Source organism: Solanum lycopersicum, chromosome 12, assembly GCF_036512215.1.
Source record: "Solanum lycopersicum chromosome 12, SLM_r2.1".
NCBI classification, from domain to species: Eukaryota; Viridiplantae; Streptophyta; class Magnoliopsida; order Solanales; family Solanaceae; genus Solanum; species Solanum lycopersicum.
The window spans coordinates 13,296,254-13,310,365 of NC_090811.1; the positions used below are offsets into that span (position 1 = coordinate 13,296,254).

The 14,112-nt window shown below is 31.6% G+C and overlaps 1 protein-coding gene across 1 annotated transcript; it reads right to left on the reverse strand.

The window, feature by feature from the left end:
- Window positions 1-2,513: 2,513 nt before the first annotated feature.
- Window positions 2,514-3,321, reverse strand: LOC138340221 (secreted RxLR effector protein 161-like). Its single transcript, XM_069291930.1, has 3 exons — window positions 3,125-3,321; window positions 2,773-3,019; window positions 2,514-2,624 (listed from the first exon to the last, which is right to left on the reverse strand). The coding sequence occupies exons 1-3, from the start codon at window positions 3,319-3,321 to the stop codon at window positions 2,514-2,516; spliced, it is 555 nt and encodes a 184-aa protein (XP_069148031.1).
- Window positions 3,322-14,112: the final 10,791 nt, after the last annotated feature.

Consider the following 14,112-nt stretch of genomic DNA (forward strand, 5'->3'; position numbering starts at 1 on the left):
ATATAGGATGCTCAGTCACACCTTTTCATACTTTTTGTTTTTCGAGATCTTTGCACTAGCAACATGAAAGAGATTGGTAAAGAAAATGTTGAACAATATATTTCATGTGTGGTAAAAGATAATGTTACGAATTAACTACATACTCAGTTTGGAAAAAGGGTTTTCCATGGACCTTGTGGTGAACTAAATTTAACAAGTTCTTATATGAAAAAAGGTTATCATAAGTTTAACTATCCAAAAGAGCTTGTTGATGAAACAACTAAAGAAAAAAATTCTTTTTATTATTCAAAATATATAGTAAAATCTCTATAAATTAATATAGGTGGGATCACACAATTTTATTGTTTTATAGAGATATCATATAATCTATAAATTAATCTATCCATATATAGGGGAAGAAAAAAGTGTCAAACCACAATAAATAAGCTTTTAAAATATAAAAATTTATTATTAATTACATCTAATAGTATTCAAATAATAAATTACTAATATGATTTATTTAAAAAAATAAAAAATAAGAATAATTATTAATTCACTAAAAAGCAGTTTTTAGGATAAAGATCCGATCAAGTATAAATAGGTCAAGTAATGTTCAATAACCTTATAGATTCATGACATGTGTACTATATGATAATTTATGATTGCGATTCATTTAAATTATATATACTCATTTGAATGATAAAAATAACAAAGTTGCTAACTATTTTTATTTTTTAAAACTATCGAATGAAACAATTAAGTGTATCTACAAAGCCAATATTTTTAAAAAAAAATTAAGATTGAAAAAGAAAATTTAATATATTTGATTGAAAGTATTTGCATTATCAAATTGAGTCTTATCGCCAACTCTCGATCCGTATACACGTCAATCTGAATTTTTTTTCTTGAAAATATTAGCTTGAGTACACTTACTTGCTTTATTTGATAGTTTTTTAAAAATAAAAAATTACTGACAGCTTTGTTGTTTGTATTATTAGGATTTAATTTGATTTATTATTTAGATGAATATATAATTTTAATGAATCTCAATCATAAATTATTGTACAGTACACATGACATGAATTTATAAGATCATTGAATATTATTTGACCTAATTATACTTGACCGAATCTTTATTTCAATTTTTACCACTTAAAAAAATAGGAGAGAGAATAGTGTTACATATCAACACCACATAATTTTTAGATATGTTATATAATAAATACAACAATTTAAATTCTTGATATATTAAATAAAAAATAACAATTTAAAAAAAAAAAAAAAACAGGATAAACGGTTGAAGTGGTCTCCCTTTGAATAATAAGAAAATAATAAATGCAACAATTTAATTTCTAGATATATTAGATTAAAAAAAATAACAATTTATAATACAAAATTTAAAACAGGATTTAGAATTTTAAAAACGGTTGAAGTGGTCTTCTATTAAAAAAAATTAAATACATTTGTTCCTAAATGCAAACTAACTACGATTTTCATGTTTGAAATCACTACAACTTCTCACACAATTCACTTTATTTTTTTTTAAAAAAAATAGAAGAGATAAAATTATCACCATGACAAAGAAAAATCACTAAAATTATAATCCAAAAAAACAACAGAATCAATAAAATTATAATAATAAATAATAAATATTTTCTTTGTCATTATCCATATCCACATCCTACAAATTAGCAACAACAGAATTTAAATTGTTTAGCATTATCCTTAATTGTTGATAGTATATATGTTTTACCAAATGTTTTTCTTTCCTTCAAAATTTTCCTACACATTCTTTACAGCATATTCACATAAGAGCTTTCATGAGCAGTCACAAAACATTGTAATTACCTTCCCGAGAAATTGAGATATCCAATTCGTTCCATTAAATCAATAAAGGAATAGCCAAAGATTCAATTATGCTTTCGCAGTAAATGTCTATCAAATACTTCTTTCACGTAATTTCATCACAACTATAAATATTTATGCGTTTGAATTTAGTTTCTTCTCGAATATTAACACGGTCATTGAGACTTGTTTATGCATTATATATATATATATATATATATATATATATATATATATATATATATATATATATATATATATATTGTTATAAAACTATACAATAAGAAGAAGAAACTAGAGAGAAAAGAAGAGAAGACTTGTTATTTCTCTTGATGAATGAATTTACAATGAAGAGGAGCACTCAATTTATAAGAGAAATTTAACTTGGTCTCCAAATAGTATTCTTTAACCATATCCTAAAAAGAACTCTACATGATAGACATTCACTATAATACAAATACTTTATAACACTCCCCCTGAATGTCTAATTCATAGATGATTTGCCTCGTCAGAAACCTTACTAAAAAAACTTTAAGAAAAGAAAAAATCTAGTAAAGGAAAAAAGTACACATATCTATTAATACGCATCTAGGCTGTCTCATTAAAAACCTTACAAGGAAAACCCAGTGGGACAAAACCTCGTAAGGAAAAAAGAGTACAACGCGTATTCACTCCCCCTAATGAGAACATCAATCCAGAGACTTGAATCTTCGCATTCCAAGCTTGTACACCATCTTCTTGAAAGTTGCAGTTGGTAAAGACTTGGTGAATAGATCAGCCACATTGTCACTTGAACGAATCTGTTGCACATTTATATCACCACTCTCTTGAAGTTCATGTGTATAGAAAAGCTTCGATGAAATGTATTTTGTTATATATCCTTTTATGAATCCTCCCTTTAAGTTGTGCTATTCATGCTGCATTATCTTCATATAAAGTGGTGGGTACTTTATCACATTTCAAACCACATTTCTCTCGAATGAGATGTATCATAGACCTTAACCACACACATTCTCGACTTGCTTCATGAATAACTATTATTTCAGCATGATTAGATGAAGTGGCTTCGATGGACTTCTTTGTAGATCTCCAAGATATGGCAGTCCCCCCACATATAAACACATAGCCTGTTTGGGATCGAGCTTTGTGTGAATCAGATAAATATCCTACATCAGCATAACCAACAAGATTTGGGCTACAATTAACAGAATAAAATAAGCCCATATCAATTGTCCCTTTAAGATATCACAAAATGTGTTTGATCTCATTACAATGTCTTCTAGTAGGACCAGAACTATACCTTGCTAACAAGTTAACAGCAAAAGCTATATCAAGCCTTATAGTATTAGCAAGATACATTAGTGCACCACTTGCACTAAGATATGGTACTTCAGAATCAAAAATTTTTTCATCCTTTTCTTGAGGTCGGAATGGATACTTATTCACATCAAGTGAACAAACAACCATCGGAGTACTTAATGGATGCGCTTCATCCATAGATAATCTTTTCAACACTTTTTCGGTGTAGGCAGATTGATGAACAAAAATACCATTTGTCAAATGCTCAATTTACAAACCAAGACATAATTTTGTCCTTCCCAGATCTTTCATCTCAAATTCATTCTTTAAATAATCAGTTGGCTTTTGAAGCTCTATTGGAGTTCCAATAAGATTTATGTCATCAACATAAATAGCAAGTACAACAAATTCCGATATTGTTTTCTTTATAAAGACACATGAACAAATTGCATCATTTGTATAACCTTCCTTAATTAAATACTCACTAAGACGGTTATACCACATGCGCCCAGATTGCTTCAAACCATATAATGATCTTTGCAATTTAATTGAATACATTTCTCGAGATTTTGAATTACATGATTTAGGAATTGCAAATCCTTCAGGAATTTTCATGTATATCTCATTATCAAGTGATCCATAAAGATAGGTTGTAACCACATCCATCAAATGCATTTCAAGTTGCTCATGGACTGTGAAACTAATGAGATAACACAATGTTATTGCATTCATAACGGGTGAGTATGTCACTTCATAGTCGACGCCAGGCCTTTGAGAAAATCATTGTGCCACAAGGCGTGCTTTATACCTTTGTATTTCATTTTTCTCATTTCTTTTCCGCACAAAAATCAATTTGTAACCAACAAGTTTAATATCATTAGGTGTTTGAACTATAGGTCCAAAAAATTCATGTTTGGCAAGTGAATTCAACTCTAATTGAATTGCTTCTTGTCATTTTGGCCAATCATTTCACTGTTGATATTCTATAACAGATTGAGGTTCATGATACTTATTATCTTGCATGATATTTGTTGCAACATTATATGCAAAGACATAATCAACCACTATTTCTGATCGACTCATATTAGTTTCAACATCTCTTAAATTTATTGATAGTTCATTATATCCTTGGGTTTCAAGTTCATTAATTCTTTCATGAATATCAGACTTATCCAAATTTTGAACTTCCATACGAGATTCTTTCATAGTGTCATCTTGACATTTAATGTTTCTTTTTCTAGGATTTTGATCCTTAGACCCCAATGGTCTACAACGCTTTAGGTGTGTTTTTTGACTCATTAGCTATGACACTAGTGGATGGTCCTTTCGGGACATCAATTCGAATTGGGACATTCTCTGCAGGAATATGTGATTTAGTAATCCTTTTCAAATCTGTAAATGTGTCTGGCATTTGATTTGCAATTTTCTGTAGATGAATAATCTTTTGTACTTCTTGTTCGCAAGTAGAAGAATATGGATCAAGATGAGACAATGATAAATGTTTCCTCTCGTTTTATTTCACTATTCTCTCTCCCTAATTTTGAGAAAACTGTCTCATTAAACCGAAAATCTGCAAATCTAGCAGTAAACATGCTCCAGTCAATGGTTCAAGATAGCGAATAATGGAGGGTGACTCAAACCCAACATATATTCCTAACCTTCGTTGAGGGCCCATCTTAGTGCGATTTGGTGGTGCCACAGGCACATGTACAACACTTCCAAAAATTCTTAGATGGATATATTAGGTTCTTGACCCATAACCAATTGCAATGGAGAAACCTTATGATAATTTGTCGGTCTGAGACGAATAAGTATTGCAGCATGCAAAATTGCATGTCCCCAAACAGATGTAGGCAACTTAGTTTCCATAAACAGTGGTCTTGCTATTAATTGCAAAAGTTTAATTAATGACTCAGCGAGATCATTCTGAGTATGAACATGAGCAACGGAGTGTTCAACTCTTATCCCAATTTCTAAACAATAATCATTAAATGATTGGGATGAAAACTCTGCAGCATTATCAAGACAAATGGACTTAATTTGATTATCAGGATAGTGTGCCCTTAACCTTATTATTTGTGTCAATAATTTTACAAAATGCCAATTTTTGAGATGACAATAGGCACACATGAGACCATCTAGAAGAAGCATATATTTGAACTATAAAGTATCTAAATGACCCACTAGGTGGGTGAATAGGTCCACAAATATCCCCATGTATACGTTCCAAGAACGCAAGGGACTCAATCTTAACTTTCATTGGTGATGCTCTCACAATTAACTTGCCTTGATAACAAGCATTACAAGAAAATTCACCATTTAAAAGAACTTTAAGGTCTTTTAGTGGATGTCCATTCGAATTTTCTATAATTCGTCTCATCATTATTGACCCAGGATGTCCTAGACGATCAAGCCAAAGTACAAATATATTGAAATCAGTAAACTTCTTATTTACTATTAAATGTGACTCAATTGCACTAATTTTTGTCCAATACAAGCCAGAAGATAAAGCAGGGAACTTTTCTATAACACATGTCTACCCAGAGACATTATTGGTGATACCATAATATTCAAGATTTATTTCATCCATTGATTGGATGTGATAACCATTTTCACGAAAATCATTAAACTAAACTCAATAAGTTTCTCTTAGATTTTGGAGAAAATGTAGCATTATTAATGATGAGTTTAGTTCCCTTGGGCAAAATTACAATGGCTCTTCCAAAACCCTCAATCATATTAGTACTACCAAAAATTGTAGTAACATTCATTTTACCCATACTTAAATGAGAAAAATATTTCTTATTTTTTAATATCGTAGGTGTTATACCAGAATCAATCAAACAAATATCTTCATATTTCGATAATATGTTCTTATAATTATCCATATCTTCACATGAGATGACATACACAAAATAAATATATATTAAATATTAGTGTTGTCAAAAGGGTACAATATATTCAAAAGAATAAATTAATAATTAAATATTAGAAATTGAGCCTTAATTTATTGTTTTCTCTAAGTCAAAAATGAGTTGTTGGGAAAATAAAATAAAATCATTATTTAATCCTAGTTAATAATAGACTGCATGTTTTAAAATTAGATCAAATTAAAGACCTAATATAATACAAACACATGATAAATCCTAGTTGATATCAGAATTTATATTTTTAACATTAGACCAAGTTAAAGACCTAATATAATACAAACACGTGATAAAATTTAGTATTTGACTAACTCTATCATATTAGAATCATATAAATAAATCAAAAAAAGTATATTATTTAATTAAGAATTAAGGAACATGCTAATGAACGACTTAACTAATTTAAAATACTAATACTCATGCAAACAACTATCATTACATGAAATTTATTAATAAATACTACAAAAAAAAATATCACTCTTCCATGTTCACAGAACACATCACCAATTAAGTGATCTATTTTTCCTTCAGGATGTGCAAAGAAATCTGCTACATCCAAGTGCGTGATATCAACTTGATTTTCAGAGATAAAATTTGCCTCAGGATTTTTCTCTTTCCTCTTTAGTGATTCTGTTTGGGAGTACTACAATCACGTGCATAATGATCTCTTCTACCACATCGAAAATAACCTTCCCTAGTTGCTTCACGTTTCTCATTCTTTCTTTTTTTCTTTTTATTTGATGAATGATTAATTCCAGGAATAGAATTACTTTCTTGAAGATAATCACGACCAAGACCACGTCCACGATCACGATTAGGACCGCGACCTTTTCCACGCCTAGCATGGTGGGCGTACGCCTCATTCACTTCAGGAAGTGGTTCAGATCAAGTAGGTCGATTCTCATAATTTTTCAATAATAAATCATTGTTTTTCTCGGCCACAAGAAGATGAGAAATTAGTTTAGAATACTTTTTGAAACCTCACTAGATATTGTTGCTGTAAGAGCACATTTGAGGCATGGAAAGTGGAGAACGTCTTTTCCATCATATCAATCTCACTAACCGTTTCTTCACATAATTTCAATTGAGAAGTGATTCTGAACATGGCAGAATTATACTCATGTATAGACTTAAAGTGTTGTAGCCTTAGATGCATCCAATCATATCGTGTCTTTGGATGTATGACCATCTTCAAGTGTTCAAATCCTTTTTTTTAGGTTTTTCCACAAAACAAGTGGATCCTTAACTGTCAGATATTCGATTTTCAGAATCTCGTCAAGATGATGACGCAAAAATATCATTGCTCGTGCACAATTTTGATTTGATGCCTTATTTTCTTTTTTTATGGTGTCTCCAAGACCCATTGCATCAAGGTGGATTTCAGCATCCAACACCCATGAGAGGTAGCTCCTGCCCGAACTTTAAAGGGCAGTGAACTCTAGTTTTGTAAGATTGGCCATTAAGATTAAAAACAAAAGAATAAGTAATACCTTTATTAATTCTTCAAATCTAGCCTTCACTTTTGAGAAATTAGAGTCTCGTGCTGATAACGTGTTATAAAACTATAGAATACGAAGAAGAAACTAGAGAGAAAAGAAGAAAAGACTTGTTATTTCTCTTGATGAAAGAATTTACAATGAAGACGAGCACTCAATTTATAGGAGAAATCTAACTTGGTCCCCAAGTAGGACTCTTTAACCATATCCTAAAAAGGACTCCACATGATAGACATTCACTACAATACAAATACTTTATAACACACACACACACACATATATATATATATATATATATATATATATTGATTAATAATAATGGCAAAATGTTAGTTTTTGTTGGTTCTTTTTTTAAAAGTAATAAATAAATAAAAATTTAATGCTTGTAAACTTGTTTGTTTGTTTTTGAAGGATGGTTAGTCTATGAATTCTCTCTATTTAAATTATTGTTTTTGAGATATAATTAAAAATATTATTACATATATTTAAAGTGTAACATTTGTTCGATAATAATGGTATCTTATAAAATTATTTCTAAAGTTATTACTGCACATATTTAAAGTTTAACATTTGTTCGATAATAATTATATCTTATAAAATTATTATTTCATTTTGTTATTGATGCAATTGATATTATGAAGCAAATCTTCAATACTAAAATAACTGTTCGCCAAAAGTTCATATACAACTATACAGGCCAACCAAAGACATATTTTAATTCTATCTTATTTATGTTATATATTTATAGTAAAGATCACATGCTTCTTATATCTTTAAGTTGATAATAGTTTGAATAAACTAATAAGATATTATTTTCTAATTTTCAATTATCATGATCTATATAAATATTATTATTTCTGTATCAAATAAATATATTCAATATGCATTCTAGAGATATATATCATAGTTTTGCTAATTTATAAAAAAAAATTAAGTTTTTGATAATTGTCTTATGCATATTATGAGATAATTAATTTCCTAAAGTATACTTATATTTAATATTTGATTGTCTTTCATATCGGAAGAGAAGATGAGGAATGAAAAATGTTTAGTTCTATAGAAAAATCTTTTAGCAGTGATTTTTGTTTTTTTGCTATAAGTCTATATGAGTATATTATTATTTTGTCATGAATTGTTTTAATCACTTTTGTATTGCTGGCTTATTTATTCATCAAATTTTGGCTATTTTTAAAATTTTTAATATAATAAATATATAATATTTAATCTTTTCGTAAGTGATTCATATGCAACAACTTTTTTACTTACTTTTTTTGCCTATGTTCTAGGTAAAATTTTATTGCAATAAAAATTATATGTTATAGTATTATATTTCTTATACATTCTTATCTATTTAATGTGTTATCCGAAATATAATTTTTGAAATAATTAAAAGATATAATTTAGACTTCAAATAGCATGCCACTTTTTTTTATAATAACTATTACGACCATTACTCCAATATGAAAACTTCAAAATTACACCCTAAAGAGCACCTCGGTTCCAACCACCTCTAAGAAGATGTTAAGGACTATCAAGGCCTCAAGAAAAACTATTCCGGGAAAAATATTAGTTATTACCACATGAATACAATTTTTTCTTTTGATCTTAATTCTTTAGTCTCTAGTTAGTCTTTTCAGCAGAGTCTGACACCTCGCAACACCCTTTGTTTCTTGGAGAGTGACTACTCTAGCCCTCACTTCTTTTTGTACCTGTATAATCACACAACTTGTACTCACATCTATGCTTCGAAAAATCTTCCAATTCCTTGCTTTCCATGTGTGATAGATCATTGCCCCCCATACTGCCACCACAACTTACTTGTATAATTGCTTTCATTTCCTTCATTTCAACAATTTCAGACTTTGTGGAATATCCTTCTCAATCATTTGGACCTCTGACCATTTTACCAAACCATGTCGAACTGCAGTAATCCATTCGCACGATGATGAAGAGTTTCTACCACCCCTGCCGAACAAAGACACTTTTATCCTCCACATGAATATTTAATCTCATCATTCTAGACTTGGTGAACAGTCTGTTCTGCTTTACTAACCATACAATAAATCTATGTTTTGGTTGCATAATTTTTGTCCATATAATGTTTGCTTCCCAAAGCCTGGTTTGGGCCCCTAGTACATTATTGTTGTGATGAAAAGATGAAACCGAAAATCTAACAATAAAGAACACCAAGTTTAATGTGGAAAAATCCTTCGAACCGAAGGTAAACACCACGGGATCGACAAGCTCCGAATTACTTCACTATACCAATTAAAGGGTTACAAATGTTATTCTAATGGATACACAACAAGTGCCGAAAGAGAACAAACAATAGCTACACCAACAAAAGATAAATAGAAAGAAACACCACCCAAATCCAGCTTCTATTTGGGACATAAAACAGGATCTTGCTAACCTGCGAATCCAATCTCCACCGTTCAAATCAACCACCAAGATGTCAGGAACACTCAGTACAAATTTCATCTCGATCCAACGATTAGTTAATCGGAAAACACGATCAGAACGTTGCTGCTCGGAGAAAAAGACTACAGCAAGAGAACCCTTTTCTTTCTCTCTTTTCTCTTGTTGAAAGCTCTCTCAAAAACCTCTCTTATATTCTAATGTCTTTCAAGGACAATACCAATGAGCAATTAATTATTCTCTCAATACAATCCTCTATTTATTGAGTTGTGCTTTTCCTTACAAAGTCAAAACCAACTACAAATAGGATTACATTTCCAATCCTTTTCCTAATAGAATTAGAAACCAAATAAAGAGAATAATTACAATAATTTTTCAAGTAGGATTAGGCCATGGGACTTTGGCTGGAACATGGGAAATAGCCCAACAAACTCCCCCTCCCGACAAGGGGCCAAATGGACTTAAGTGGAGGATCTCTTCGCAGGCTTCATACCTGCCGCACATCTATAAAACTCATGCTTATCTACGATCACCACTTTCGTAAGCATATCTGAAGGATTGTCATCAGTGTGTATCTTCTCAACCTCAAATAATTTCTCTTCTAGGGCCATTCTAATCCAATGATATTTTCTACTAATATGCTTGGACTTAGAATGAAAGGTAGAGTGCTTGGTGAAATAAATAGTACTTTGATTATCAGAAAATAAGACAAATCTTAATTGTTCAAAATGAAGATCTTTGATAAACTCCGTCATCCAAAGGAATTCCTTGGCACCTTCAGTAATGACAATATATTCAGTTTCTGTGGTAGATAGAGCTATGCACTTCTGAAGTCTTGATTGCCAAGAAATAGCTCCCCGTCCAAAAGTGATCAAATAGACAGAAGTGGATTTTGAATTGTCAAGATTTCCTCCCAAATCAGAGTCCGTGTAGCATACTAGTTCAGACTTGCCACTACCAAAGCACAACTCCATATCTGCCGTACCCTTTAAATATCATAGTTCTATTTCACTGCACCCCAATGTTCTTTTCCAGGATTAGAAAGAAATCTGCTAACGGTACCAACAACATGTGCAATATCTGTTCTAGTGCAAATCATAACATATATCAAACTACCAACCGCGGAAGAATATGGAATACTCGACATCTCATTCTTCTCTTCATTAGTCGATGGACTTTGAGTCTTATTGAACTTAAAGTGTTTAGCAAGAGGTGTACTAACCACTTTTGTCTCTGTCATGTTGAACCGCTTGAGTACTTTCTCAATATACTCCTTTTGGGATAGATATATCTTCTTCTTGTATCTATCTCGATAGATTTGTATGCCTAAGATCTTCTTTGCTGGCCCCAAGTCCTTCATCGCAAACTAATTGCTTAACTCTTTCTTGAGGATTGCAATTCTAGATTTATTTTTGCCAACAATCAGCATATCATCCACATAAAGTAGTAAGATAATAAAATCATCATCAGAGAACTTCTAAAAGAATACACAATGATTTGAAGAAGTTTTCTTATATCCCTAATTTTCAATGAAAGATTCAAAGTTTAAGTACCACTGCCTTGGATCTTGTTTTAAGCCATACAAACTCTTTCTCAATTTGCAAACATGGTTTTCTTTCCCATTAACTACAAAACCTTCAGGTTGCTCCATGTAGATATCCTCTTCTAAATCACCATAAAGAAAGGCAATCTTGACATCCATCTGCTCAACCTCTAAATCTAGACTTGCGGCTTAGGCTGGAACCATACAAATGGAGGATATTTTCACAATAGGAGAAAAAATTTCATCAAATTCATCCCCTTTCTTTGACCAAAACCTTTGAAGACTAACCTAGCCTTGTATCTAGGTGAACATGTATGTTGATCTTGCTTTAATCTAATATCCATTTATTTGTTAAATCTTTCTTGCCTTTCGGTAAATCCACTAGCTCATATGTGCCATTCTCGTGAAGTGACTTCATCTCGTCTTCCATGGCTTCTACCCACCTATCTCAATGAGTATATAGCATGACTTCATTATAACCTTCAGGTTCTCCCATGTCAGTCAAGAGGATATACTCATTAGGAGAATAACGTGTTGAGCTTCACTTTTCTCTAGTAGATCTTCTACAAGAGGTTTCTGGAGCATCCGAAGCGGTCATCCCAACATTTGTTGGTTGATTATCAACCACAACATCATCAGTAAGAACAATTATATGTTTCTACACTCTCATGATTATCTTGATCATTACCTTGGGTTCCCTCATGTGCAAAAGATGTATTAATAATAGGAATTGGATCAACATCAACTAAGCTCTCATCAGTATGAGAATCTAGTTTCTCAGTCTTGTCGATATATTCAATAGTTTGATCTTCAAAGAACACAACATCATGACTTCTAATGATTTTCTTATCAATTGGATTATAAAAGTGATATCCAAACTCATCTTGACCATAACCAATGAAGATACATTGCTTAGTTTTAACATCCAATTTTGACCTCTCATCTTTTGGAACATGCACACAAGCTTTACACCCAAACACTTTCAAGTGATCATAAGAAACATCCTTATCAAACCAAACTCTGTTTGGAACATCACCACACAAAGCAACAACAGGAGAAACATTGATAACATAAGCAACAGTGTTAAATGCTTCAGCCCAAAAAGAATTTGGAAGTTTAGCCTCTGAAAGCACACATCTAACACTCTCAACTAAAGTTCTATTCATCCTCTCTGCCAAACCATTTAATTGAGGAGTCTTTGGAGGAGTCTTCTGATGACGTATTCCTTGCGATTTGCAGTAGTTATCAGTGTGACTATATTTTAATTTCTTTCCCGTTTGTCTCTCGATAAGGCTTGAAACTATTTAAACACATCAAGCACTTGATCTTTGGATTTTAAAAGATATACCCAAATCTTGCGAGAATGATCATCAATGAAAGTATCAAAGTAAAGTGCACCACCTTTTGGCTTCACTTTGAAGGACCACACAAATCTGAGTGTACTAGCTCCAATAGCTCAGACTTTCTTGAAGGAGGATGACTGTGAAAAGAAACTCTTTTCTGTTTCCCTGCTAAGCAATGAACACATCTTTTCACCTTTGTTTGTTTCATACCAGCAAGCAAATTCTTCTTAGCCAAATAGGTGATTCCCCTCTCGCTCATATGACTAAGCCTCTTGTGCCACAATTCTGATAATGTATTGCTCTCCACCAAATTTATAGAGTTACCAAGAATCGATCCTTGTGTCACATATAAATTTGAACATTTTTTTCCTCGAGCAAAAATCAGTGAGCCTTTGGTGAGCTTCCATTGGTCATTATACAAGTCATTGTGATAGCCATCGTCATCTAGTTGTCCTACAGAGATCAAATTTATAAGAATGTCTGGAGCATGCTTGACATTTTGAAGGACCAACGTTGAACCAGTATTGGTTTTCAAACAAACAGTGCCAACACCAAACACCTTAATCTCACCAGCATTACCCATATTTAACACCTCAGAGTTAACAGAAGTATAAGATGAAAAGAAGTCTTTTCTTGGTGTGACATGTGATGTGGCTCCAGAATCTACTATCCAACTTGTATCTTGAGATACAAAATTGATGACGTCTTTATCACAAGCGAAGAGAAGGTCATCTTGGACAACAGCAACAATATTATTTTCATTGTTTTCTTCCTTCTTCCCTTCTTTAAGATCTTGCTTTAATTGTTTACAGAATCTTTTAATATGTTCTTTCTTTCCACATTATAACATATAATATTTGGATTCTTGAATTTTGACTTGCTTCTGCTCTTACCTCTACTGCTCAGATCTCTTGTCTTATGTCTCCCTCTATCTTCTGTATATAGAACATCTGAATGTGAATATGTGTGTTGAGATTTTCTTCTAACCTGTTCATTCAACACACCACTCTTTCCATATTCCATAGTCACCTTTCCACCAGTGGAACAATTTTTTAAAGAAACACAACGAGTTTCCCAAGAATTCAGTAGAGTATTAAGAAGTCAAAGTCCTTGTATTTCATCATCAAAATTAACACCCATTCTTGATAGCTGATCAAGAATACCCTGAAAATCATTTATATGATCAATAATAGGACTTCCCTCCTTGTATTTAAAGGTCATCAATTGCTTTAACAAGAACAACTTGTTATTGTCAGTTTTTG

Coding starts and splice junctions, on each gene's coding strand:
- LOC138340221 (XM_069291930.1), bottom strand. CDS start 3,321: ATGGATGAAGCGCATCCATTAAGTACTCCGATGGTTGTTTGTTCACTT. Junction 3,020..3,124: donor GCTGTTAACTTGTTAGCAAG/GTATAGTTCTGG, acceptor TGTTAATTGTAG/CCCAAATCTTGTTGGTTATG. Junction 2,625..2,772: donor GTGGTTTGAAATGTGATAAA/GTACCCACCACT, acceptor AATGTGCAACAG/ATTCGTTCAAGTGACAATGT.